The 25,057-nt window shown below is 50.9% G+C and overlaps 7 protein-coding genes across 7 annotated transcripts; 4 read left to right on the forward strand and 3 right to left on the reverse strand.

Annotated features, from left to right (window-relative positions):
• Positions 1-1,616: 1,616 nt before the first annotated feature.
• Positions 1,617-2,128, forward strand: COCCADRAFT_83817 (uncharacterized protein; the record flags this gene model as incomplete). The annotated part of the gene is made up of 2 exons (XM_007709446.1): positions 1,617-2,009; positions 2,063-2,128. The coding sequence occupies 2 exons, from the start codon at positions 1,617-1,619 to the stop codon at positions 2,126-2,128; spliced, it is 459 nt and encodes a 152-aa protein (XP_007707636.1).
• A 594-nt stretch (positions 2,129-2,722) lies between these two features.
• Positions 2,723-4,081, forward strand: COCCADRAFT_22419 (uncharacterized protein; the record flags this gene model as incomplete). The annotated part of the gene is made up of 1 exon (XM_007709382.1): positions 2,723-4,081. One exon carries the CDS (start codon positions 2,723-2,725, stop codon positions 4,079-4,081), a length of 1,359 nt encoding a protein of 452 aa, XP_007707572.1.
• A 2,362-nt stretch (positions 4,082-6,443) lies between these two features.
• Positions 6,444-14,572, reverse strand: COCCADRAFT_32764 (uncharacterized protein; the record flags this gene model as incomplete). The annotated part of the gene is made up of 6 exons (XM_007709406.1): positions 6,444-7,266; positions 7,323-7,518; positions 9,445-9,528; positions 9,581-13,820; positions 13,887-14,144; positions 14,285-14,572. 6 exons carry the CDS (start codon positions 14,570-14,572, stop codon positions 6,444-6,446), a joined length of 5,889 nt encoding a protein of 1,962 aa, XP_007707596.1.
• A 1,277-nt stretch (positions 14,573-15,849) lies between these two features.
• COCCADRAFT_32766 (uncharacterized protein) lies at positions 15,850-16,993 on the forward strand (the record flags this gene model as incomplete). Its single annotated transcript, XM_007709407.1, has 4 exons — positions 15,850-15,939; positions 15,997-16,055; positions 16,107-16,174; positions 16,278-16,993. 4 exons carry the CDS (start codon positions 15,850-15,852, stop codon positions 16,991-16,993), a joined length of 933 nt encoding a protein of 310 aa, XP_007707597.1.
• A 211-nt stretch (positions 16,994-17,204) lies between these two features.
• On the reverse strand, positions 17,205-18,032 carry COCCADRAFT_22423 (uncharacterized protein; the record flags this gene model as incomplete). Its single annotated transcript, XM_007709383.1, has 1 exon — positions 17,205-18,032. One exon carries the CDS (start codon positions 18,030-18,032, stop codon positions 17,205-17,207), a length of 828 nt encoding a protein of 275 aa, XP_007707573.1.
• Positions 18,033-18,683: 651 nt separating this feature from the next.
• COCCADRAFT_83822 (uncharacterized protein) lies at positions 18,684-19,748 on the forward strand (the record flags this gene model as incomplete). Its single annotated transcript, XM_007709447.1, has 1 exon — positions 18,684-19,748. The coding sequence occupies one exon, from the start codon at positions 18,684-18,686 to the stop codon at positions 19,746-19,748; it is 1,065 nt and encodes a 354-aa protein (XP_007707637.1).
• A 194-nt stretch (positions 19,749-19,942) lies between these two features.
• COCCADRAFT_22425 (uncharacterized protein) lies at positions 19,943-24,683 on the reverse strand (the record flags this gene model as incomplete). The annotated part of the gene is made up of 3 exons (XM_007709384.1): positions 19,943-22,962; positions 23,026-23,916; positions 23,966-24,683. 3 exons carry the CDS (start codon positions 24,681-24,683, stop codon positions 19,943-19,945), a joined length of 4,629 nt encoding a protein of 1,542 aa, XP_007707574.1.
• Between the last annotated feature and the right edge of the window lie 374 nt (positions 24,684-25,057).

Below are 25,057 nucleotides of genomic sequence, written 5' to 3' on the forward strand. Positions count from 1 at the left end.
ACACTACCATAAAATCCCGATAGATGCACTTCTTGTCGCGATTATCTCTCATTCATTATACATAGGTATACATATAGGTAGCAACGTAGCGGAACTGTGATAGGTCGACAAACTGTATAAAACAGCCATGCACTACAGTACAAAACCAGTTCAACATAAGTCTCTGATCCAATCACACCATCTGTCAAAGCGCCTTTTCTTGGCTGCGACGCTACATAGTGTAGAAACATAGGTCAAACAGGATCAGAGCGCCCTCTGTAAAGCATTGTAGAAAATGCCCAGACATTATGCTCTAAAACGGCCGGAACGTGCCGCAGGACCAATCAGAGTCGGCGGATCTACATATTCACGCTAAAGCAGATATGGATGGCCTAGCTCAATATAGATCTATTCTTCTCTACTCAGCAGCCAAGTTCAAGGGGTGATGTTCTGGATAGACTTGGCTGAATCACTACCCACTCGCAACTTGGATGACCTTGACTAGCTAGGCGGTAACAGTTCTTGACAGTTGACACATCCAGGCTTGCCCGAATATCCACTGCTGCGCAACTGTGTACCTGAACGCTTGATTGTGGTGCACGTGCACTTCCTTTTTATCGCCTAGATGTAGCTATTTTTTACTTGTTTTCATGTTTTGTCTGAGACACACGGTTTGTAGACGATTGACCTCCTGGATGCGAAATACTACGTACATATGCTTTGCCTACTTGGCCTGCAGGGTTGTCAGAAAACCAACATGGGTTCACAAATACTATGGTGATTTGTGGGTTTTAGGGTATATTGGAACCACCTGAATGTCTTCTACAGACAAGGTTTCCTGCTTATCAGGGCCAACGCTCGATCAAACGACAATCATTCATGTTTACTGTGGTCCAGCATGAGACTTAGGCCTTCTTAACGAGAATACTATCATCTGACGGCAGAGCAGTTTCGAAACGAGGTGGTGGAGAATACTCTTAAAATACTCATCACGATTCTTGTACCAGTAAGGCCTGGGCCATTGGTGATCTGCGCCCTTCAGGCCCAGCCTCGAACAAGGCATTACTATCCTTGGCTTAACCAATGCTGAGCTCTTAGAACAGCACTAAGATGTTTCTAAACAAAGCTAGAAATCTGTTTACTAGTAAGCATAGCCAAGTGGTCGATTTGTGTCTTGTAGTTTCTCGGTCTAACATAGATTAGATCCATTTTAGAGTGTTCTCCAGAACATCCGCATGTTAAACTGAAACATCATACCGCTGTCAAAGTACCACTGCCAAGCTGTAAAGGCATATTGGAGCCAAGTATTATGGATGAGTCTACTCAGAACAACAAGTGATCAATTATGTATAAAGACCATCAGAAAACGAGTTTACAGAAGCATCACTCACACCCTCATTCACAACCATCACTCACTGTCTTTTACAACTACTACTCACTGAGTCTATCATTCTTACTCCCAATCGCTTCAAAATGCGTTACTCACTCGCCTACCTCATCGGCACCGCCGCTCTCGTCAGCGCAGCGCCCGTCCTTGAAAAGGGTCTTGATGTTCCTTCAATTGTACGATCAAGCCCATTTTTCGAGAGGATCATCATTTCTAACTCAAAATTCAGGACCTCCTACCCATCGATTATATGTCCGATAACCATGTGAAAGAACCTAACCGGGTGTCCAAACGCGCTATAGCCAGTATCATCGCCGGCAGCGTGGCCTCAGTAGCTGGCGAGCAGCTCACCCTCGCACTCGCCGGAATAGTCAAAAAAATGCTTCCTCTCACCGAGTGGGAACCCGCTCGTGAGGCTTTTACTCAGGAAGCGACTATGTCACTGTGGAACAACAACCCAGACCCGGCCAAGTGGGTCGCGGCTGTGTGCTACAACCAGGCATGGGATGTCAGCAACAAGTCAGGCATTTCGGACGTAGTGAGCATGAAGTTTAGCCTCGGTGCTCTCAACACCGACTATGATTGCATGTATATTGGAAAGGGCACCCAGTTTTATACTCAGGGCGATGGTGGTTTCATTAATGTAAGTGTTTCTCTCAAAACGACTTTTGAGCTGGGACTAATTGTAATGTGCAGCTTCGCTACCAATACGACGACAAGGCTTGCAAATATGATCCCATCACTGGTGATCTTTCTTGCTAGACGGATCTTAGGGATAGACACAGATTTCTGTAGATGGCGTTGAGGGGTTGATTTTTTTTCTTCATGATTTTCATTTCTTTAAGATTCAAAGTCCAAAAAAAAGCCAGAGGATTGGGCATAAACAACGGTTATGCAGCTGTTGGAAAACAGCTGTAGATTGCTTGTAACGATTACGAACATTTTCTTATATACAGCCTTGCAATGGATTTTATCATTTACACACCTTGTCTTCCATCATGAATTGGATGAATCATCTACAATACAAGAATATTGGCTCTCATACCTAATTCCAGACAATATTTTTGCCTAGGGTTACGAGTTACCATGTGCATCGACATGATGCAATTTCTAAGCTTATTATGCACTGTGCAATACTCTCACTTGGTGATTGTGTAGTGTGTGACTTTACAAACGAAGTGTGGTTAATCGCTAGTTTATCGTCACGTGATGGGCAGCAGACTGGAAAGCACAACCATGGTTGAGAACATAGAATATTCTTGCCAGCTTGTCCTAGAACTATATAATACTTGTACTCCCCTCGCATCCTCCTGACATTTCCTTCTCATCACCACCACCACCACCACCACTACCACCATGTCTTCCTCATCGCCGCCCCCTCCAGAGCGCAATATTCAGAGGTCTAAGCGAAAAGCTTCAAACTCGCCATCACCAATACTTCAAGAAGATACTATCAAGCGGGTTAAGACAAGAGATCCATCACTTATCGGCGATGAGTATGACGGCAAAAGAACTATCTCACTGTCGCTCCTAACTCCACCACCTTCCTCGTCGAACTCAAGGAGCTCGAGCGCCTTGTCATCAACATCGACCATCTCGATTCCGGTAGAGATGGATTCTCCGCATACCTATGAGTGCATGGGTCTAACCCCCGAAGCGGCACAATTGATATACAACGATGGGAAGAAGATACGCGATGGCATCATGGAAGATTATGGCGAAGATTTCGATTCGGAGTTCCTCGAGTGTAGCCTTGAGGCATACTTGGTCAAGAGAGTTACTGAAGTCTGTGATGAGGTACTCGCAGCTGGAGATGGAGACAACTGGATAGAAGCAATGACAGCAGCTGGTATCAAGAAGGAGCTCCAAGATACTATAATGGATGAGGAGTTCGAGGCTATCCGTGGCACACAGTCTCTCCAGGGTTGGCTTAAGGAGATCTTCGGCAACTACTTCCGCACATTCGAACACATGAACGAGAGCGTTCTAGACTGGGAAGAAGAATATTCGTCACGACTACGTCTAAGGGGAGGAGCCGGCGAAGAAGACATAGCACCCCCACCTCCTGGACATCGGGCCTTATTCAAGAGCATCGAATTCAAACAAGCGCAAGGTATCTTCTGCGACAACGAAATCGACCTTGTCGGATTGGTTTCGGCGTCAACCCCCATGGACTTCTCTCCATATGGTGGTCTGTACTTCACAGATACCCCCTGGGTCGCTGAGGTCTATGCAAACTTTGCAAAGCGCACTTGTCCACCTGCCGATATTCGAACTGTCGAGATACATGTTCCAGAAGATCATTTCAAGAGGCTGAAGGTATGGGAGCTTGAGTTCAACGACATCTTCAAGGAAATAGTCTGGCACTCCAGGCGCGGAAAAATCATTCCAAAGCATTTACAGGAGATCCAATCCGACTTCCGCATTCTTCACGGACCCTGTACCACGCGACACTCTAAGAATTATGCAAAGATGAAGGACTGGAATGAGATTACGGAGAGGCATTTGCTGACTAGGATGACAACTGATGAGTATGGGGCACCTCAGCAAGAGGTAGCGATGCAATACATGTGGCGAGGCCAGACAGCAGTGTCCGAGCTGAGTCGAGACTGCAAGGACAAGACGCGTCTGTGGAAGCCGCTCAAGGGTTGGTCGCTTGTTGGGGAGCCTGATAAGGACGTTTCGGTGAGGGAGAAGAATGTTTTGGAGGGTTGAATGCTTCTTTTTGAGGTTCGGAAATGATTGTAATATGCTTTATTGATTGGGGTTCTTTTTTCATGTTTTACTCAGGTGGTGGAAGGGGTTCCAGAGTTTTGGCGCCGAAGAAGCTCTCTCTGGCTTTCCCATTCCGACCACTAAATCCAGTTGCACTTGTATACATATATCGACATAGCTCGGCAACAATTCTCAATACATTTCCCAAAATCCAGTTTCCAAAGTCTTAATAACCTAAAATGACATTCAAGAATACCTCAAAGATACCAAAAGGGGATTCTCTATCCTCCCCACCGTCATACAAAACTCTAGAATCATAACCCCATAAAAACTCCTTCCCTAACCCCATCTTCACTAATCCAACCTCTCAAAACGCCCAAAATCAAACCCACCTCTCTCACCCCACTTCAAATCCCCCCTCCTCCTCCTCACACTTAACACCCACCCCCACCACCCCCTCCATCACCACCTCCACACCCACCACCTCCTCCATCACCCCCTCCCCCTCCACTATACCCTCCACCACCACTATATCCCCCACTAGTATACCCATACGCACTTGTCGTACTATTAAACCCACTATACCCTCCACCCCTACTCTTGTGCTTGCGATTATTCTTTTTGCTCTGGATTACGACACGCGGTGGTGAGGGAGGGTAGTAAGGTTCTGGTTTGGAGGAGCGGCAGCCCATGTTGTTTTGGTTTGTGAGATGTGTGATCTCAGGGTTTCGTATGCGGATAGTTTGTTTGTTTGTTGGTTGAAGATTTTTTGTTTGGTGACTGGATTTTGTGTTTGGTGTAGACGAGAAGAGTAAGATGTCCGAGTTTGATAATATGTGTGTGTGTGTGTGTGTATGTTTTTTGTTGGAGATGAGTTGACTGGTAGCGAGTCAAGTACCAGTTGTAATAACGATCTCAGAGATGAACTTGAGGTGTGAGATTCTGATTGAATATGCCCAAAAGAATCGATGATGCGTATACGTATATGCTGGAAGAGGGTGATAAAAGTTGAATAATGATGAAGATGATGATGAAAATACCACCACCACCTCCCTCCCCTACCCTTATATATCCATCTCACACCTCCCTCCATCTCATCTCTCCATCCGCAGTCAGACCCTCACGCACCCCTACGTCAGCCTGTGGATTCTGCCTCGCAAAGCCCACTTCTCATCAGGCCTCCCACTCGCGTACCCCTGCCTCACCTACCTCCCCTCTTCCACGTGACATCCAACACAGCCCTCAAGGCGGACAATGCAACGCCTCACTACTTCCTTGTGCAGGAATCGGAGAATTAAGAAAGGAGGGAAAGGGCGTGGGGTGGCAATGGGAGGGGGAAAGGAGGGCCTAATTCAGTCTCGTGGACACCGAGCTGGCAGCGGGAAGCGGGAGTGGGGCGGGCTGTGCACACACGCATTTCCTGAAAGGGAAAGAATAGAGCGCGCAAGGAAGGCGTGGAAGCACATAGTAAATACTAGCGCCAGCAACGCAGGGGTTCGCGGTGAGTAGGATCGGGGATAGCGCAAAGGTCGTATTTCGCATGTCTTCAATGCACATCCAGAAACGGAAGTAAAAGAGCGCGCAGGAAGGTGGTTGGTGGGGAAAGTGGGTTACTGGACCGGTCAGATAGATAAAGGGTACTTGATGGAGCGAAAACCGCGTTGGTTCGACGGGTGGTGAGAAACACCGAGCAAGGCGCATTTTGTTCGAGGCAGACAGAGAGTGAAACAGTAGGAGGGCAGTTGATACGTGAAAATGGTATTGTAAGATGCAAGTATTAACCTATCAGAGTTCTCATTCGGGGCAAAGAGAAACGGGCCATGTTATCGCAAATTCTCCTTGTCGTTCAGAGGAAGGAGGGGATAAAACGTATAAAGTAAGAGAGATAGCAACGCAATGACATGACGGGATAGAGTCATGAGAACGAAAACGAAAAGTCTGAAGAAAAAAAAAGCATAGCCAGGGTTTATGAGAAACATCTGCTCATCCTCACCAATCTCCCTCTCCTTCAGCTCCAACTCTCTCTACTGCTTGCGCTGCTGCTGTCTTGTAAGCTCCAAAAGGGGCGCTTTGCTGCTGTCTTAGTGCAAAAAAATTGATGTAAGCCCATGCAATCTATCATTCGTGCTCATCTTCCTTTCTTGCACAACTAACACCAATAAAAGTCCAGAAGCCGTGACATTAGTCAAATCCTTTGCGCCCCTTGTGCAGTGATGGCTTTGAATTGCTGTATCGATCCAGAAAACGAGTATCCAAGGAGAAGCCATATCCGCTGCCAGTACCTATCCAATATTCATTACACGACCGACTTGAGATCCCTAAAGAGCAGGAATGTGGTCGATCCATCCTCGTTCGCGCGCTCTTACTTTCCACCTTGCTTCTTTGCCTTGAGTGCAAGGTGCGAGTACACCCATCCACCACCCAGTGCGAGCAATACACCAAACCACTCTCTTCCACTGAGGATCTTTCCCTCGCTGTACCATCCTATGCTCAGAATCAAAATAGTCTTGAGATGACTGACAATGTTGAAGGTCAAGGCGCTAGTCCTTCCAATGATCAAGAACTGACTCAGGTTGTACATGGAAGCCATGATACCCGATGCGCATACGCTCCAGAGGATATCGGTGGGCACAGTCGAAAGATCGGGAAGAGTATCGAAGAATGGAACAAAGGGAATGAGCAGGCAGACCGAAATCGGCGCCTGGTTAAGCAGAAGCTGGGGTGGTGATACGGCAAAGTCCTCAATCTTCTTGCCAATCCAGATTTGGTACAGGGCAGTACTGCAGAAAGCCAACGTTGCGATAATGACACCAAACAATTGGGTCTTGGCCGCCTCGTTGATGGTGAAGGAAACTCCAATGCATGTTGCAAGAATAGCAGCCAGCATGTATCGCGTAACATACTTTCGGAAAAGGACAAAGTTGATAAGAACGACAGTGGGTGTGGTCATGACCTTGGAAAGCTGGTAGAAACCAATCGAGTTGAAGGTCAAGCTAAGGTTGCCAAGAACAACATAGCCGGCGAAGAAGCCGCAGACGGGCAGCATCTGCCAGATGTTGAGTTTGACGGCCTTGAAGGCGTAAAAGGGCCGCAGAGTGGAGATGAAGAGAACGAGACCGGTGGCGGTGAAGTGCCACATGACAACCATGAGTTGGCATGCCTTGAGCTGCTTGTCGCTGAATACTCTGCGTGGCGGTTAGCAAACAGGTTTCCAACGCGGTCGGCGCTTATCGTCGCATACCGTTTACTCAGGAAGATCAATCCCAGCGTCGAGAGCGTGTTGAGCCCGATCCAAAAACATGTTATCAGCTTGTCCTTGAGCGATATTGGCGTAGGCTCCGTGACGGGTTTCTCAAATGTGGGCAGCTCCTCGAGCTCATGGGATTCACGCGGGTCGATGTTGTCAACAAGGCCCTCGATGGAGGGGCGTTTTTCCACTGCGTGTCTGTCAGTCGTTGATCTCTCCTTTTTCTGAAATGGCGCATAGCCACGCGATGGGTCCAGGGTTCGGACGATGATCGCAGTTTCGACGTACCCATGGTGTATAGATGTGGTGGTGGTGTATGTAGCGAGCGACAGTGGGCGGGCTCGTCTACTCTATGCCTTCATACCAATAACAAAGCGATGTTGGCAATAGGAGAACAGAAGTAAGGCCAGGGCGCGCGAGTAGTAGATGAGGCGTTGTGCGTGCGGTAGCGGGTGGGACGGGAGGTGCGGCGGTGCAGGTGAGGCGTCCGGACCGAATGCAACGATAGGCGATGGCGAGGGCGAGGGCAATGGTAGCGGCGGCGGCGGCGGCAGCAACAGCAGCAACAGCAGCAGCAGACGAAGAAGGCGGAGATAAGAGGCGGGATGACGAGGGTTTTGTAGCAGCGCAAGCCGGTGAGATGGCTAACGTGTCGTGAGGGCGGAGAGGGAAACCAAGGGGCGTACCAGCGGGAACCAGGCAAGATGCTATCCGAAAGGGATCCTCACCCGCCAAGGAAACATGTTGAAGGGGGCAAAGAGGGCTGCAGGGTTTCGTCGTACTGGCCAGCCACGCAGCCCAATCGGCCGACGCCTAGCAGGACCGTGTCAGCCAAATATCTTAACTTTGCACGTTTAATTTTAGACGGTAATGCGGTTGCGCTACTGCTTACGGACAAAAATGGCCTTTGTTTCTGTCGCTGTCGCTGGCTGTCGGTACCGCTCCTCGCATCGTCTCCCTTTTGGGCCTCCTCTCCCTTGGCGCGTCAACGCTCTGGCCGTTGTCTACCATGTCTTGCGTGTCCATTGCATGCTGATCAGGCATTGTCTGTCTTGAGATGAGATCGCAAAATGCCGCGACATCCGAATCTGCTCTGCCATGCCTCGGCCTCTACATTGGCCCGTTACACAGCTTTCCCCGAAAAAAACCCTTGCATGAGCCCCTAGTAGTACGCAGCATGAGTGAGTCCCAGCCCGTCTACCAAACCCTACTCAACATATCAACTGTACCAGCCCGAGTAGTCTGATGCGCCCAACGATACTGAGTTTAGCCTGCTGACTGTTTGCATGCTCACTATGCATCAGCGAGGGGCCATGCTTACAAGTGGAGATTTGCCCTCCGTATCGGAAATTGCGCCACACGTCCTCGAGTGGCAGCCACTCTCAGCCACAGCAGTACAGTGCGATCGTCACTTGTTGGCGCCATTCACTGCTGCTCTCGTTGGCGCCAAGTTTTTTTGTATACGTACATCTGTGTGTACATACATACATACATACATATGTAGTATGTATGTACACACAGTATTGCAGTGTCGCTTCCGTCAGCAGCACAATGGATGCCACCCAATCTCCAACCACCGGCACGCCAGAGCAACTAAACGTCATAGAGGGATACGAGCACAGATCTCTCCCAATACATGTTCACGTAATCCGCTAGTTACATGTATGTTCATATTAGGTAACCAATGTTTCGCCATCACTCTATCCCTTCCAGCAACCAGGGAACACACATACATATACCACGTCATCAGCCTGCATGTCTGAGAAAACATCATATCTAGATTTTTAAAGACCCCCCATCATTTATGTATGCAGTCGACACAATACCTAGCTAGGCAATGCCAGCAGTGACAACGACGACGACCCTAGCGCATGGAGAAAGTTGCAAATAATGTACACAATGCAGAACCCATCAACCATACAGTAATAAAAGAAAATCCAACATGATCAAACCCCCCCGGATCACGAACATTCAGATATGCTGCCGCTTCTTTGCTCCCAATTATAGATATAACGAAAATGTGTGATAGTCATACACGGAATTTAGACCTCGCCATCAGCCACGGCTAGTCGTTGCTTGGCCGTCTTCGCCTTCTTGCTCAATCCGCCCTTCTTGCGCTTGCCTCCTACAGGTGTTTCGCTCGATGCAATAGGCGTCGCTGCACCGCTCGCCTTGGCGCTCTCGTCAAAGTGTCCTTCACCTGTCAAATAGTCAGTACAGTTCATACATCGCACCATCAGACTCCAACTCACCTTCGTGGTACATGTCGTCGAGGTTCGTTTCAGCCCTCTGCTTCTTCTTGCCGCGCTTCTTGCCCGGTGGAGCATTCTTCTCCTGCTCCGCCAATTCAGCTTCCTTCTTCTCAATCTCAGCGGCTTGGTCGTCGTCCACGAGCCACATAGCCATGTCCTTGGTCCTGTTCTCTCGGGAACGAGTGTTGAAGTCGACTCCTGCACCGCCGCCTCCGGAGATGACAACGCGCTGAACCTCTTCCTTCTGCAGAGCACGCTTTCGAATACGCTCCTCAATGGTACCACGAGTAATGAGACGATACACGGTGACTTGTCGTGTTTGACCGAGACGATGAGCACGATCCATGGCTTGCGAATCAATCGTGGGATTCCAGTCCGAGTCGTAGAAGATGACGGTGTCAGCCGAAGTCAAGTTGATACCGAGACCACCAGCGCGTGTAGACAGCAGGAAAACGAAGATGGATCGATCACTCTGGAAATCCGCCACGGTATCACGACGATCCTCCAGTTTGGTAGATCCGTCTAGACGGCAGTACTTGTAGTTCCTGTAGGTCAAGTACTCTTCCATGAGATCCATCATCCTGGTCATCTGGAAGTACAAGAGGACGCGGTGGTCGTTGGCCTTGAGTTCCTTCAGCAGTGCATCTAGGCGAGCTAGCTTGCCAGAGTCCGTGACGAAGCGCGACATTGACGGAGCCTCAATGTGGGTGAAACGGGTACGCTGGTTGGTTGGTGGCGGAAGCTTGTTGTGAACTGTCAAGGCAGTACTCTCCGACTTGGTCTCCAGTATCGCTTGTTCAGTCAAGTCCGAGATGCCGTACAATGCGGTGCGAATGAGAGGATTGAAGAAGATGTTTTGCTTTTCAGCAATAACTCCTTGACTGGCACAGTATAGCTCGATTGGAGGTGCAGATGCCTTGGGCTTTGCACAAGGCTCAATCACGTTCAAGCCCGTCTTCTCAAACGCAGATTGAGCAATGTTGAACAGGTTGTGCATGTGCCCTTCGGTAGCTACCTCAGCCAGCGGCACACGATCCTGGCGATTGACAATGTTGAATATTGAGTGCTTCGGTTCCCATTCGCCAGCATCACCGTCGTAGCAGATACTGAAGCGGCTGACCTTGTTCGGTTTTTGGCCCGCAACGAGAGCTCGCTGGAAAAGACCACTCTTGGCAATCTGTGAGGCCTCGCTTGCAGACAAGTCGGAGAAGCGGAGCCAGGAGAAGGCGCCACTTTGTCGAGCCGATGTCTCAATGTTATCCGGACTCCAGATGTTCATCAAGTTGTCGAGATAGTGTCCCTTGAATCCGGCCTTTTGGTTGTCGGGTCCTGCAAGATCCAGGCGACCTCCTTCGCGGCCTACAAGACGTGGCAGAGAATACTCGATCAGGTTACGAGTCGAGTAACCAACCCTTACATTCTGACCTTCTCGGAGGAACGATGCCGTCTCAGCGAAAGAAGCAAAGGAGAAGGGAGACCAGGTCTCTGCTCTCTCAAACAAGTCAGGGTGGTTACAGACTTTCCTAAATTGCATGACCAAGTTCATCAAAGTGGCGCTGTCCTGCTCGTCTCCAACTGCCTTTTCGACCAAGTCCATAATGTTGATCTTGGCGCGTAGATTGGCGTAGTAGGCACGCTGGCGATATGTCAGGTCGCAGTAAACATCAAGTTCAATCTTGTCTCCAAGCTCTTTCTGCACATGCTTCTTGACACGACGCAACATGAACGGCTTCAGGATCATGTGCAGACGTCTCAGCTGGTCCTCGTTGAGTTTGGTATTACTCTGTGCGTGACTCTCAATATCCTTGGAGAACCACTCGCTGAACTCGTCGTGGGAATCGAACAAACTTGGCATAATGAAATGGAGAAGTGCCCAAAGTTCTTGCATGTTGTTCTGGATAGGGGTACCTGTCAGTAGCAGTCGGTTACGTGAGTGGAATCCGAGCAAGCTCTTCCATCTGGAACTCTGCGATGACTTGATAGCCTGGGCTTCGTCGAGAATCATGTACTGCCAGCGCATCTTCTGGAAATACTGAGCATCCTGAACAACCAATTGGTATGAGGAGACGACAACGTGGAAAGGCGAGTCGCGGGTGTAGGTAACGTGCTTGCGGTCCCAAAGCTTTCGCAGAATCTTTCGGTCTTTGGCCGTACCCCAGTATGGAATGACGTTGAGATCAGGAACAAACTTTGCGATTTCCTGCTGCCAGTTATGCAACGTTGATGCAGGAGCGATGACAAGGAAAGGTCCCCAGATGTTGTACCTCTCTGCAAGGTACGCCATGACGGATATCGACTGGACCGTCTTTCCGAGACCCATTTCGTCAGCCAGAATACCGTTGATACCTTGCTCGTACAGGTTAACTAGCCAGTTCAGACCCTTGAGTTGGTATTCCTTGAGGGTACAGCTGAGTAGATTTGGCTGAGGAATCCAGTCTTCCTTGTTTTGGAGACCGGATGGATTTTGGAAGTTCAGCTCTCCATCCTCGTCGTCGTCGCCAGACTTGTTGAAAGCACGGGCACGATCCTGTGCCTCTTGGATAGCGTGTTGAGCGTTTGCCATTGCAGCAGCATTGAGAGCGCTCTCGTCCTCATTATCGAAATCCAGATCCTCAAAGTTGGTGACTTTGGCAGCTGCCCCTGTTGGCATGTCTCCAACCTCGATACCAGGCTGAGCTGGTTGCTGTGGTGCTGCCGCGGCGGTATCGGCGTCGTCAGTAGACCTCTCAATCTCGTCAGTCCTGGCCTTCTTTCCGATGAAATGCGAGTAGAGTTCTGTCTGTGAGATAAGAAAGTTGAGCTTCCGCTTCTGTCGGTTGGCTTCACGGTCGGCTTCGGCCTTCTTTGCGTTCTCTAGCTCTTGACGCTCTGCATTCTTTCGCGATTCGCGCTCGTCACGCTCGTTCCTCTTCCAGAACGCAAGCATCTCGCGCATGCCTCGCTTCGCCCTAGCCTGCGTATCCTTCTGGTTTTTGTTGGTGCGCATCTGCCATCTGCGTGCTTCTTTGGCGGCCAACTGGGCAGTCTTGCGAAGATTGGACTGTTTTGTAGACAGTGAGTTCTCCTTGATGCGGACGACCTTGGGAACATCCTTGCGGGCCAAGTCCTTGACGATCTGGTGGTACAGATTGCGATACACGGGCGAGTCGTAGGAAGTGAGCACGACAGGGCCGATGTCTTCGGTGTAGCTGCGGCCCCGTATCGAATCAAGCCGGGCCTCCTCGCGCGGAGCAATCATGGGCAAATCATCGCCACGGTCAAGAGCAGCTTGGCCTGCCGCTGCAGCATCCTTCTCTGCCTGCTTTTGCTCCTTGCTCTTCTTGAGACGGCCATTGCCACGGTTGCCCTTGCGCTTTCCGCTCGGGGCGTCGTCAGAGGCCTGGAACGAACTCATCGTGCCTCCCTCCATGTTGGGGCCATGTGGGGTAACCTCGCGGATGTCCTTACTAGGAGCATTGCCTTGCAGCAGCTGAGTGGTAGTCTTGGCCTTGCGTTCAGCTTTTTGGGCAGCTAGCAGGTGTCGTTCCTTCTCCTCCTCATTTTCGGCCTGGCCAGCCTTTGCGAGAGCTTCAGCACGCTTAGCCTCTTCGTTCTGGATAGTCTTTTCTCGTCTTCGTTTGCGTTGCATGTCCTTTTTGCGCTCCTTCTCTTCGGCAATCTCCTGGCTCTGCACCTGCTGCCATGCATCGCCCTCGTGCTCGACGTTGTAAGAATGCTTGGCGTAGTCGCGGTGTGCAGCCGACACATCCTGGAAACGGATCAAGGTTGCTGTGCGCCTTCGCTTGCGCTTGCTCGCCTCTGTAGCGGAAACCTCTAGGATACGCTTTTGGCTCCGTTGCCTGTATTCTGCCTCTTCGCGCGAATTGATCAGAATGTCCATGTCTCCCATCTGCGTAGTCTCGATGTGTGCAAGCTGAGCCTCAACATCGGCTTCGTCAGGAGGTGGCAGTTCGCGAGTCGCAGATTGCAGTGCAGCAGGCTGCACGCTCCCAGGTACAGCGATGGCATCATGCGTCGGCCGTGGGGTATAGCCGTTCTCATGTAGAGGCAGGTCAGCTGGCGCCGGGGATGCCACGGCCTCTTGCTTGACAAAGTGCTGGTTGGGCAGGGGCTTCGATGGTCGGAATGGGTCGGCGTTGACGGGAGCAGGTGGCTGAGGTTTGGACGGGGGCTCGTTGTCGGCGCCAGAAGACATTATGCTTGAGAGCGACATGGGGTCGGCGCGTGTTGGTGGTGGAGCCTGTTGATGGGGGAGATGGCGATGAGCAAGCGTTGTCGAGCGGAGAGGAGAGGTGGGTGGACTTACCTCATCCTTGAAGGACGGCCGTCTATCGTAGGTCGGCGGCTGGACGGCACCGCCCGGCCGGTTCATGGATTGATAAACTGATGGCGAGACGGGAGAGTGTGACATTGTCTCCATGCCGCCGGTGTGCTGGTGCTGCGAATGGGGCCGCCGCAAGGGCGAGTGCTGGGGATATGAAGCGGCGACGGGCGAGTGGTAGACCTTTTCGTAGGGGCTGTGGGCGGGTCGAGGGTCGTGGTAGGCGTGAGGGTCCCGGGGCTGCTGTGCGGTCACTGTTAGGCGTGTATCCCTGAAGGGGGGAGATGAAGCAAAGGCAGGCAGGTGGTAAGAGAGAGGCAAAGAGAGAGAGAGGGAGCAAGCTGGGGTGAATTGACGCGATGCAGAGTGATGGAGATACGCACCTGTGCAGGATACTGGGGGTCGTAACGCGCCGGGTCTCTGGCTACGCGGTTGTCGCCATTGTCCGAGGTCGGGTCGTAATATCTAGACGTGTCGCGAGAATAGAGGGCCGTGCTGATGGGCGGCAGCTCGGTCGAGGATGGTGATGCAGGCTGGCGGTGGTGTTGATGGGGCTGCAGAGGCAAGGGCGCAGGCGTGTTTGGCGAGTGATGGTGGTATGGTTGGCCTGCTTGTGTGGGCGATCTGTGGTAAGCTGATGGCGTAGGTTCCCCTTGGTGCCCTGGCGGCATTCTGTCTGCTCGCGACCGCTCCTCGCCCTCATCAACCGACGGCCGCAAGACGGGATCGCGAAACATGGGACTGGGCGCGTGCAGGCTCTCTCAATGGGACCACGAAGGCTGCTCCATGGACCAGCAGCAGCGGGCTCTGGCGGTGGGGCGCGCCGGAAGCAAGGCGGCGACAGCAGGGTGAATGCGCCTCAGGCTTTGCAGTTGGCGATGGTCGGCCGGCGACTGGTGATGGATGGCTTTGGATGCGAAGGGCAGCGGACGGGAGCGATGGGAGAGGGACGATGGGGGGCTGGTGTGGAGCAGCGCTGTCCAGATCACACACACACGCACGAAGGGTTGGCAAGTCAGCTTCTGTCTAGTGCGGCTGCGGCAGCTCTGTCCCTGGGGCAGCTCCGGGCGTGATGCAGACCCGCGATGAGGTTTGATGGCAGCGGCCACGACTCGCTGCACATGACGCCGCTTGTCCGACGGGGCGCTGCACACAATGAGAGCCGCCCTTGTGAATCCAGCGAGGCTCGTGGCGACGTCCAGCCCGGCCTGTGTCTGCTGGCGGGGGGGAGCGCTGCCTCTTTGCTGCCCACCTGAGCCCGCGTCTCTCGTCGAAGCATACACACGCCCCAGATGGTGCATCGACCAATAACTTGCAGGCACACGAGCGGCGCCGTCCAGCATGCAGCCCGGCCTGCGCGGCTGTCAGGCGCACTGTGCGTGTCCGCATTCCCATCTTGCTGGTGCTGGTGCTGTCCGCGTAGCCAGCGATCCGGCGTCATGCCCGTTGCCCTCTGCAGCGACGTGCTCCTCGTCTTTGCCTCCGCCCGCCGCGTTGAGGCGTTGCCAACTTCGGCAAATCAACCACCGACCAACGCCTGACTACTTACTACCATTTACATACAACATTACACGCACTACCATCACCGCCTACTACATGCCCTGCTCCTGCACACTCTACTTGCTCTCCCTCTCTCCCTCTGCATTGGCCCATTTTTCTTCCTGATATGCCTCGCCGTCCCGCTACAGCTGGTCTACGGCGCGCGACAAAGCGCCATGAGCCCAGACGCACTCTAAACGGGGCAGGAGCGTTGGGACCTGCACTCCCTCATTGGGCGAGCCCTGCCAGCGATGGTGACGGAAGGCACGACCCATGTCGGTGGGTCGTAGCGTGGCCAAAGCGTAGATCACGCTAAAACTCTGGGCGCTATCCATTCTCCAACTTTTTTCTAGAGCCGCCTTCATCCCGTGAGCAGCGCAAACAGCACCATCAACACTCGTGCACAACAATGGCCTCGGTATACAAGACACTGTCCGGCGCGGACAAGGAGGAGAAGGATGTCGGAGTCAAGAGAAACAAGCAGCGCGTCCTCATTCTGGTATAGCATTTGTCTACACAAAAAGAGAAAAAAAAATCTCTTGCTAACAAAAAACAGAGTTCAAGAGGTGTAACATTCCGGCACCGCCATTTACTCCAGGATTTGTACTCTTTAATGTGAGTTGGACTCCAATCCTGCTTCAGAAACTTCATGCTGATCCTGCAAAGGCCCCATAGCCGAAAAGAGGCCAAGCTTGATACCAAAACGAAGCTCTACCAGCTCAATGAACTAGCAGGTACGAATTTCTCCCCAAATACCAGTCTTTTCGCGATGAGAAATCTCGCAGACTGCATTTCTAATATTCTCCGTCCCATCTTGACGTGAACTAACCCAGTCAGAACTCTACAACTGCAACAATGTCCTCTTCTTCGAGGCGCGCAAAGGAAAGGATCTTTACTGCTGGATGTCCAAGCCTCCCAATGGCCCCACCGTCAAGATGCATCTCCAAAACTTGCATACCATGGAAGAGCTCAACTTCATTGGCAACTGCCTCAAGGGATCCCGGCCAATTCTTTCTTTTGACGCCGCGTTCGACAAGCAGGCCCATTTGCGTGTCATCAAGGAACTCTTTACCCAAATTTTCGGTGTTCCCAAGACCAGCAGGAAAGTAAAGCCTTTTGTTGACCACGTCATGGGTTTCACCGTCACAGACGGCAAGATCTGGGTCCGCGTTTTCCAGATTAATGAGAGCGAGCCAGGCAAGAAGAAGAATGCAGACGGTGAAGAGATGGAAGTCGATGAGCCTGCGCCCAAGAAGAAGGGAGGAAAGGGAGAACTCGATGTCAGCCTTGTGGAGATTGGCCCACGCTTCGTGCTCACACCCATTGTCATCCAGGAATCGAGTTTTGGAGGCCCCATCATCTACGAGAACAAGGAGTTCGTGTCGCCCAACCAGATCCGCTCCGACTTGAGGAAGTCCAAGGCCGGCAGGTTCAACAAGCGGACAGAGGCGCAGAGGGATGCTCTGCTCAAGCACCAGGAGCTGGGACTGACATCGCACGGTGGTCGCAAAAAAGAGAAGGATCCGCTCAGCGACAATGTTCTATTCGCATAAGCCGTTTGCAACATTTTTGGAGGGCAAAAAAAAGTGGCGTTTATGGGATGCATCTTACATGGGGCTGGCGTCGATTTGTTGGGCTTGGCATATGCCTGCATGTATAGCGATATACCCAATAGCTATCAACTCGTGGGTAGCTCGTCTTGAGCGACCGCTATACACGTCTTTTTTGCGTTCGTATATTAATCTCCGGATCTATTGCACTCAACTACACTGACTGTAGTCTTTCTTTTGTCATGCTTTTTTCTAGTTCCTCCTTGTATTCGTCATTGACACCACTGACCACAGCCATACGAACCCCGTGCAGCGCTCTGAACGGATTTAGTACCAATTGCGTTTGGGAAATGTTGCTCTCATCTTGGACCCGATGCACCCTGCCGCTTGGAAACTTGACGCGACTGATGGCACCATCGATCAAGTGCACCTGCAGCCGGTGCAGCTGCGGAACAGCAACCAGCAGATCCACAAGCTCCCGTACTTTGCTATGTATACCAGCCGACAATCCGCGCCCACCATAATTGTACTTAATCATGCCCGTATAGTCATCGACCGACTCGACATTCACAATGTAGTTCCTGATGCGCAGGAGGTTCCGCTGCGAGAAATGATCTAGGAATTGATATGTTTGGTTCGGCGTCAGGTTATTCGCAGTCCGCCAGCGGTACCGAAAGTTGATTGCACTAAAAGTCACATCTATCACGAACGTATTTTCGCCATAGAGCATGTCTGCTGCCTCTTCGTGCACCTGTCGCGACACGGCTAGCAGGGCAGTGCATCCGCGCCGCCAGACAATGTCGTTGCCCGTTTCACGGTCCGTCCGCGGCAGTGTCCGTTGCATGCGCCAGCACCCATCGCCATTCTGCCGGACGAACGTCAGATTGTACTCGGACTTTGGGGGTGGGTCAATGGAGCGCTGCAAACGCACATCGAAGGTTGTCGTGTGGGGGAGGACGAGACTGTATATCGTGCGTCGGAGCTCGATTGGGAGGCGGAACAGAGCTGGTGAGTATGGAGACGCAGTATTCCCGTGGTACATTGTTTCTTCCGGTACTGCCAGACTCCAGACTTACAGACGTGGACGACGACGCGGTTTGCGATTCGGAGAGCGACATACTTACCTCGCGGACGTTGACGCCATCGGCTTATCCTCCCCCCTCGACGCCGATTGGTCCCCACAATCCAGATTGGCTCCACTTGGCGCCATCTATCAACTTTATGGCTACGTCGTGACGATAACTCCTGATTGTCCTTTCAACCACCAACAATGTCAATGGCCTTTGGAAACGGCTCGTCGGAGTCTGCCATCGTTTGCACCATGTCTTCACAAAATTTCAACACGTTTTCTATCTATAGCCCCAAAGGAGGGGTCCTATCTATCTGAACTACGAGTCACGCGTCGGTGTAGAAGCAACATAGCTACGCGCCGATTGATCGATACATTACACAGCACACTTGCGGCTGGCATATAGTAAAGAGAAGAAGAGGCTGGATATCTAGATCGATCTCTTAGAAAGAGATACGGGTCAGTACCAAAAAAGGGATAGATATATATCAGCGTGACAATTGACGAGTGAGTAATATGCATGCAACTGGAGATCTATAATATGGGCCGTGTAGTTTTCGATGCTAACTTTTGAAGTCACGAGAAAAACAAAAAATTACCGGACGCTGAGCATCCACCACCAAAATGTTATTCGAAGACCTCGCCACAGAGCTCGTGGTGCAGGTGTTTTTATCCTGCACCTCAGTCACCGACGTAACAGCCCTATCTTCTACCTGTAAACGTTTCCGTAACATATATTCGTCCTCGCAAAAACTTGCCATCCTTGAATCCGCCGCCGAAGCGCAATTCGGGCCCCTCCACGACCTCACCCAGCTCCTCACCCACAACGCCAGCCAACCAGCCCACATCTTCCGCTCGGTCCCCTTCTCGCTCGCCCTCCTCACCCAAATCGTAACGTACGGCCGTGTCGCAGAAAAATGGTGCGAAATCTACCCCTTCAAAAAATGGAAACACAACTTCGAAAGCCGCCGCCTCTTAACACCGCAAGAACGATATAACCTAAGAAGAGCAATCTACCGCATCTGGCTCTACTCCCGCGCCTTCCACAACCCCGCCCACCCCCGCGAACTCCGTGCCACGCGCCTCGTCCTCCTCAAGCGCGCCGCCCTCCTGCACAACTGGTCCACGTACGACCTCGCCGAGATAACCGACATCCACAACGTCATGCGCGAAGTGGTACAATCAAACATATGCCCCTCCAACGGCACCATTGCTCGCAAATTCAAAAAGCGGCACCCGGGAAATGAACACGGCCTTCTCTTCAATATCCACCTTAATTACCCACCCTCTGCCCCTCAAGCTTTTAACCCCTTCGCTTCGAATCCCCTCTCCACTCACTTCAACAACACGAATACGTACACGTCTCGCTTCGCAGCATCAAAGTACTCGTTGAGCCCCTCGCACGAGGTCGGCGCTGAGGGCTGGGGCGACGATATCCCCCATTACTACGTTGTAGAGGATTACCTTAAACTTGATCCGGCACAGATTTTGTATCTGAAAGAGAATGCGCCGCTCAAGGGCATGGTCGAGGGCTACGTGCGCGGTTTGTGGAATGAGTATGATTGGTTTTCAAATAATGGTGAGACGTGGGTGCAGACGCTGGAGTTTGTGCTGGATGAACGTGGGGAGGATGTCGGGGAGTTTATGGATGCGATTGCTGAGGGGGAGTTGGGGGTTGCTTGTTGCTGAGGTGGTGTAGATGGAGACATGTTGTATGTGTGGGTGAAGTATTTGTTGATATAGATATATATATTGCAATGCACACTTGAATACCATGTCTTTTCTTCCTTCATCCATGACCCTACATCTTGCCAAAAAATGAAAAATCTCCCTACAAAGAAACAAGGAAAATCAATATCCCAAATCCTTATTCCCCCCGACCTTTATCCTCCTCCACTTGCCTCCTCTTCACCCCTCAGCACAGGCACCAGCTTATCTTCGTAACCCGACACAACCCACGTATTCTCATCAACCGTAGTATGCACCAAGCCCGTCTCAGCAAGTCGAGCCAGATACTTGCGCACCAGGTCGACATCAAGGCGCAGCGTAGCCGCGATATCAGTGATGTTCTGTCCGATATACGACGTAGGTCGTGAATGGAGATCTTCGGTGAGATACTCGAGGATACGAGTAGAAAAGTAGTCGTCATCGTCTATGGCGTCTTCATTGCCTATGTAGTCTCCATAGTCTCCATAGGTATCATCGTACACGTAGTTTTCGTCGTCTTGATCATCTTGGTTCGAAAGAGTCGCGTCAGGCATAGTTTCGGCCGAGGGTACATAATATCCATGTGCATCTTGTTCACGAGCTTGGCGAGCTGCTTGCTCTAGGGCTGCTGCGAGGGTTGCTGCATCAGTGTCGTTTTTGCATTTGAAGAATAGCATGAAGGATCTGCCTGGGGGTGTATCGCGTTTGCGGATGTCATTTACAATCACCTCGCTTTGATCATGGCGTAAGTCAGTAGCGGGTATCAGGTCGAATGAGTATTCGTATGTGCTTTTTTGAGAATCCATGTCGAGATCATTGGTCTTGCGACTGGGCTTGCGTTTGTTATTGCGGTTGGTCTTGCGGTCAATGTGGACCGAGCTTCCGGATACAAGGACCACGCAAGAGTTGTGGATGAGTCGTGGTTTACTTGTTGTGAATTCTGTGAAAGTCACCTTGACTTCCGCTACTACGGTGGCCTCACCGAGAGGCGCGTGTCGAGACTTTTCCTTCAAGGCAATGGATTGAGAATCGTCTTTGGCGACAGTCGAACCAGATGATGGATTCCGAGCCAGCCCCAGAGACTGAGTTCCCGACTGTTTCGAGCCAGTCTCCTCGACTGGTGGAAAATAAGTCGGCAAAATGTTCTTGTAGATAGCCTCGTCGATGTCCGAGTATACTACAAATATTATTTTTTCCAGTCCACCCGGCTCTTTAGACTGAAGAAAACGCCTGACTTCTTCCATGGCAAGCGAAGCGCAATCACGGCGCGGAAAGCCCAATGCACCCGTCCCAATACAGGGTATTGCAACGGATTTGGCTTTTAGGTATGTAGCGGTATGCAGGATTCCGCGGTAGATGTTGCGTAACACATTTTTGTTGTCTTTTCTGTACGCCTCAGGTGGGATGACATGTAAAATGTTCTTGGCTGGTAAGAGGTATCCTGAAGTCGTTTTGACATCGCCCTCTTTACACACACCGAATTGCTGAACCTCTTCTTGCAATTCTGGTCCACCCTTTTTGAAGATAAGGCGATCCAGAATTCCCATGCCTAAAAAGGATGTGTCAGTAGAGTTGACTATGACATCGACCTCGAGCTTTGTCATGTCTTCTCTTGCCAAACACACTATATTGTTGAAGTCGGCAGAAGGTTGTGCCATAGTCTTCTTTGGATGGATGATAGCAAGCTGATATAGTTTCGTCACAGATGAAATTTGGTGCAGTTTAACCGAGTCTCGGTTACTAGAGGCAGTTGGCGTAGAGGGCTCGACAGACTCCAGGTTTTCCGGCTGATTGGGAGCATCTCCAGTATCCTGTATACGCGCTTTGGCCCTATATCCTTCTAGTTCTGGGCGCATTCGTACTAGATCCAGATCATTCTGTTCCTGTGCCATGACACTATCCAGAATGGTAGTGAAGGAGCAACAGTCTAGTAGAAACTCCTTGAGGTTGGATCCGTACTTCCCATTCATACCCCAATCGGTAATTTTCAGGATCTCCTGATAATTTGACACGGTATCTTGAACCTCTTTCGCTGTTTCAGTCATTCCTAAGATGCTGCTACATAAAGTGAAGAGAACAGAGCAGATCAGAGCGATGTCTGTCGAATGTTTGTTCAGCGTTCTGGGTCCCAATAACTCATTGTGAATCGAAGTCAGCGTGATATCAATCTCATCGAGAAGATCAAGGTATCCGATTTCGATCTCTGGTAGGATCTGGCTGAAATCACGACGGAGCGCAGCAGTCGACTTTCGTAGTTGCGCCTGTGTGTTTATCACCTGAGCAACCATTACCGCGTTATCTGTAGACTGGTCCGAACTTCCTGCCACAACTGAATTCCTTGCCACTTCTAGATCCCCATGTGTTGGTGGGAAATATACAGGGAAGAAATCCTTGTAAGCTTGCTCATCCACAGCGGATTTTGCACAAAAGATGATGCGTTCAAAGATGATGCGTTCAAACCGGCTTTCAGAGCGCGCATCCAAATCCTCGCGAACTGCTTGAAGTGCTATACGTGCAGCTTGACGTGGACCAAAGCCACAGCCTCTTGTGCCCAAGCAAGGAAAAGCCACGGTTCGGATTTGGAGGTCAGCCGCTGCCTTCAAGGAATTGCGATAGCAATCGGCAAGATTACTCAACTGGGCCATGCCGTCCCCTCCGAAAGACGTCGGTACTGCAGCATGAAGAACCCAAACCGAAGGGAGATTGTGTCCGTGGGTTACTTCGACTTGGCCGAACTTGATTTGGGGTTTCGATCTTGCCTCTTGTACAAGGTTTGGACCACCTGCCTCCATTATAGCGTAGTGCAACGAGCCCCGGGGTGGTGAGTATTTCAGGTCGACAGTGACGTTGTTGACAATGGCGTCTACCTCCATCCTTGTCAGATCATAGTTACAGAAAGAAATCATGCGATTGTAAGAATCGTCTGGTGAGTAGCTCTGGTCTAATTGTAACAGTTGTCGTGAACGGTATAACGACCTTAGTGTGGGAATGTCCTTCGTCTGAAGGACTGGCAGTTTTTCTGACCCATGAGCGACGGCTAGATGATATGAGCTTTTCGGGTTATTCATTTGATTTGATATCACGTCCAGTATATTTTTATTCGCATCAGGAAGTTGTTGTAGGTTTTCGGCAGATAGAAGATCGTGGCTGGGATCAACCTCATGAACAGACTTAGACGGGTCAAAGTGTAGGGTAGCTGTTTAACATGTCAGCTGGTGCCGTACATAAATTTCACGCTCTTGTATGTGGATGAACTTACTAGGAGCGTTTTCTTTGCTCTTTTCTTTCCCTTTACTCATATTGGCGGATATAGAACTCCAAAGAGACTTAGAGGTAGTACTGCCGGGGCTCGGGATCCCACTGGCACCATCCGAGTCGTCTTCCATACTATGAGGCAGAGCAAAGGTTGCGATTCGCTCCAGATGATTCGCGATGTGGCTTTGCAAGTCGCCTATCTCTTTGGCATCCGTCGGTGCGCGGCATATGGGGCATCTTTCTCGCAAGTCTACTGTAGTAGCCTCGCCAACCTTGGCAATGGTCACCAGCTGGCTCTCTGGAAAGCTATCGAGATGCGTTTGCCGAAGGTGATCTTCCAAGCCCAGCTGAGAATGGAAAACTGCATTCGGATGCTCCGGACATCTCCACACTTTGCGGTGGCTTGCTTCGTGCTCGGCCCACTCTCTACGACTGCGAAACAGTTGATGCGAGCTTTCACAGTCCTGGTATGTACAGATATACGGTTGTAAGTCTTGAAGCAGATGTGTCCTCCAGGCTTTCCCTTTTCCGTATCTTGCAGGGCAAACGATCCAACAATAGGGACATTCGAATTCTTTGTCACCATCAGCTGATTTTGGTGGCGGAGGAAGATCGATGCCTTTTCCATGTACATCTTTCACCGTTATAGCGTAGCTTGTGACGGATTTGTTGTCTACTATATCATCCAAGGATTGGTGAAGCTGCGTTACTTCTGTCCCTGAGAGCATTGTCTTACCGGTCTTCTGACTTGGCGCTTCTTTCAGGACTGCAACTATGGGTACCGGATGTGATTTTGGGCTTTCATCAGATGCTGTCGCAGGTCTTTCGAATGGTGTTGTGACATTGAGGCCCTGTACATCTTCGGAAATTGTAGAGGCACTTAATTTGTCCCGATCTGAGCAACTAGTTAGCTGCATATGACTGTCATATTCTCAAAGACTTACGTCGTTTCCAGTACTTGAATTGTCGCCTCCGAAGGGTGACAGATGCGCTCAACCGCTTGATCAAAAAGTCTTGATCTTCCTGCGTCTCATTGGCTACGTAGGATTGACGCAGATGCGACACCAACTCCTGGACATGCTTGAGGTCTTGCGCAGCGTACATGTCAAAGATGTCGATTCCCGTCTCTGGATCCTTTTGTGTGTAAGAGGATGCTTTGAGAGATCTTGAGCGTAGACCAGGAGTTCTGATGCGGACGCTAAGCTTGTAGAGGTTGTCGATAATGTCAACGATTTCCCCAAAGCGCATTTTCAATTCGGTTCTAGGTTCATCGCTGCTGCTATCATCATCGTCTTCTTCCGCACTGAAGAAACCGTCATCATCATCATCTTCAATCATGTCTGGGCGGGCCTGCTCTTCGTAAGGCAGGCGAGCCTCAGATGCCACGGCATAAGCTTCATTGACGTTGGTTTCAAGCTCCCTAAGAAGCTTTAGCGTGTTGGTATTGGATACTGGTGAGTCTCGTAGCCTGTAGTCAAGCGAGCTGTGCCCTTTCTGCAGAGCACCGAGGTTTCCAGCCCAAACACGGAACCTCCCGATTTCGTCTTCAAGTGCCTCTTCGTCGATTGCATGTGTCCATTTCCGGTCGCTGGTTTTGAGTGCAGTGGTCAGATTTTGGAAAGCGCGAACATTGGAGGCTGTTGCTAGTCTTAGAGAGGACATGACAAACAATTGGCATGTTGGGGAAAGAGCAAGCGGGGACGGAGAGAACTGGGACTGGAACTGGGACCCTGAGGGTAATTTGGTCTTTGAGGGTGTCGATAGCTCTCAATTATATGCGTCTTCGATAAAGGTCGATGTGATAGTTTATTCGTACCGTTGCCTCAATCGACATGGGGGGTTGGTGATGCTACTAGAGTTTTTGTAGTTTGGCGGGGGCGCAGCTGAGGCTGTGTTTTGCAGGCAGCCGTGTGTTCGTCTCTGTCACCTCTCTGCTCACAAATAACCCAGAGTCCTGTATAATATCCAGATAATCCTAAAGATTCATAGTCACCAACTTTGGTCATTCGAGGTGGCCAGCGTGTTTCACGAGCACG

The sequence above is a fragment of the Bipolaris zeicola genome (genome assembly GCF_000523435.1).
Source record: "Bipolaris zeicola 26-R-13 unplaced genomic scaffold scaffold_8, whole genome shotgun sequence".
Classification (NCBI taxonomy): Eukaryota; Fungi; Ascomycota; class Dothideomycetes; order Pleosporales; family Pleosporaceae; genus Bipolaris; species Bipolaris zeicola.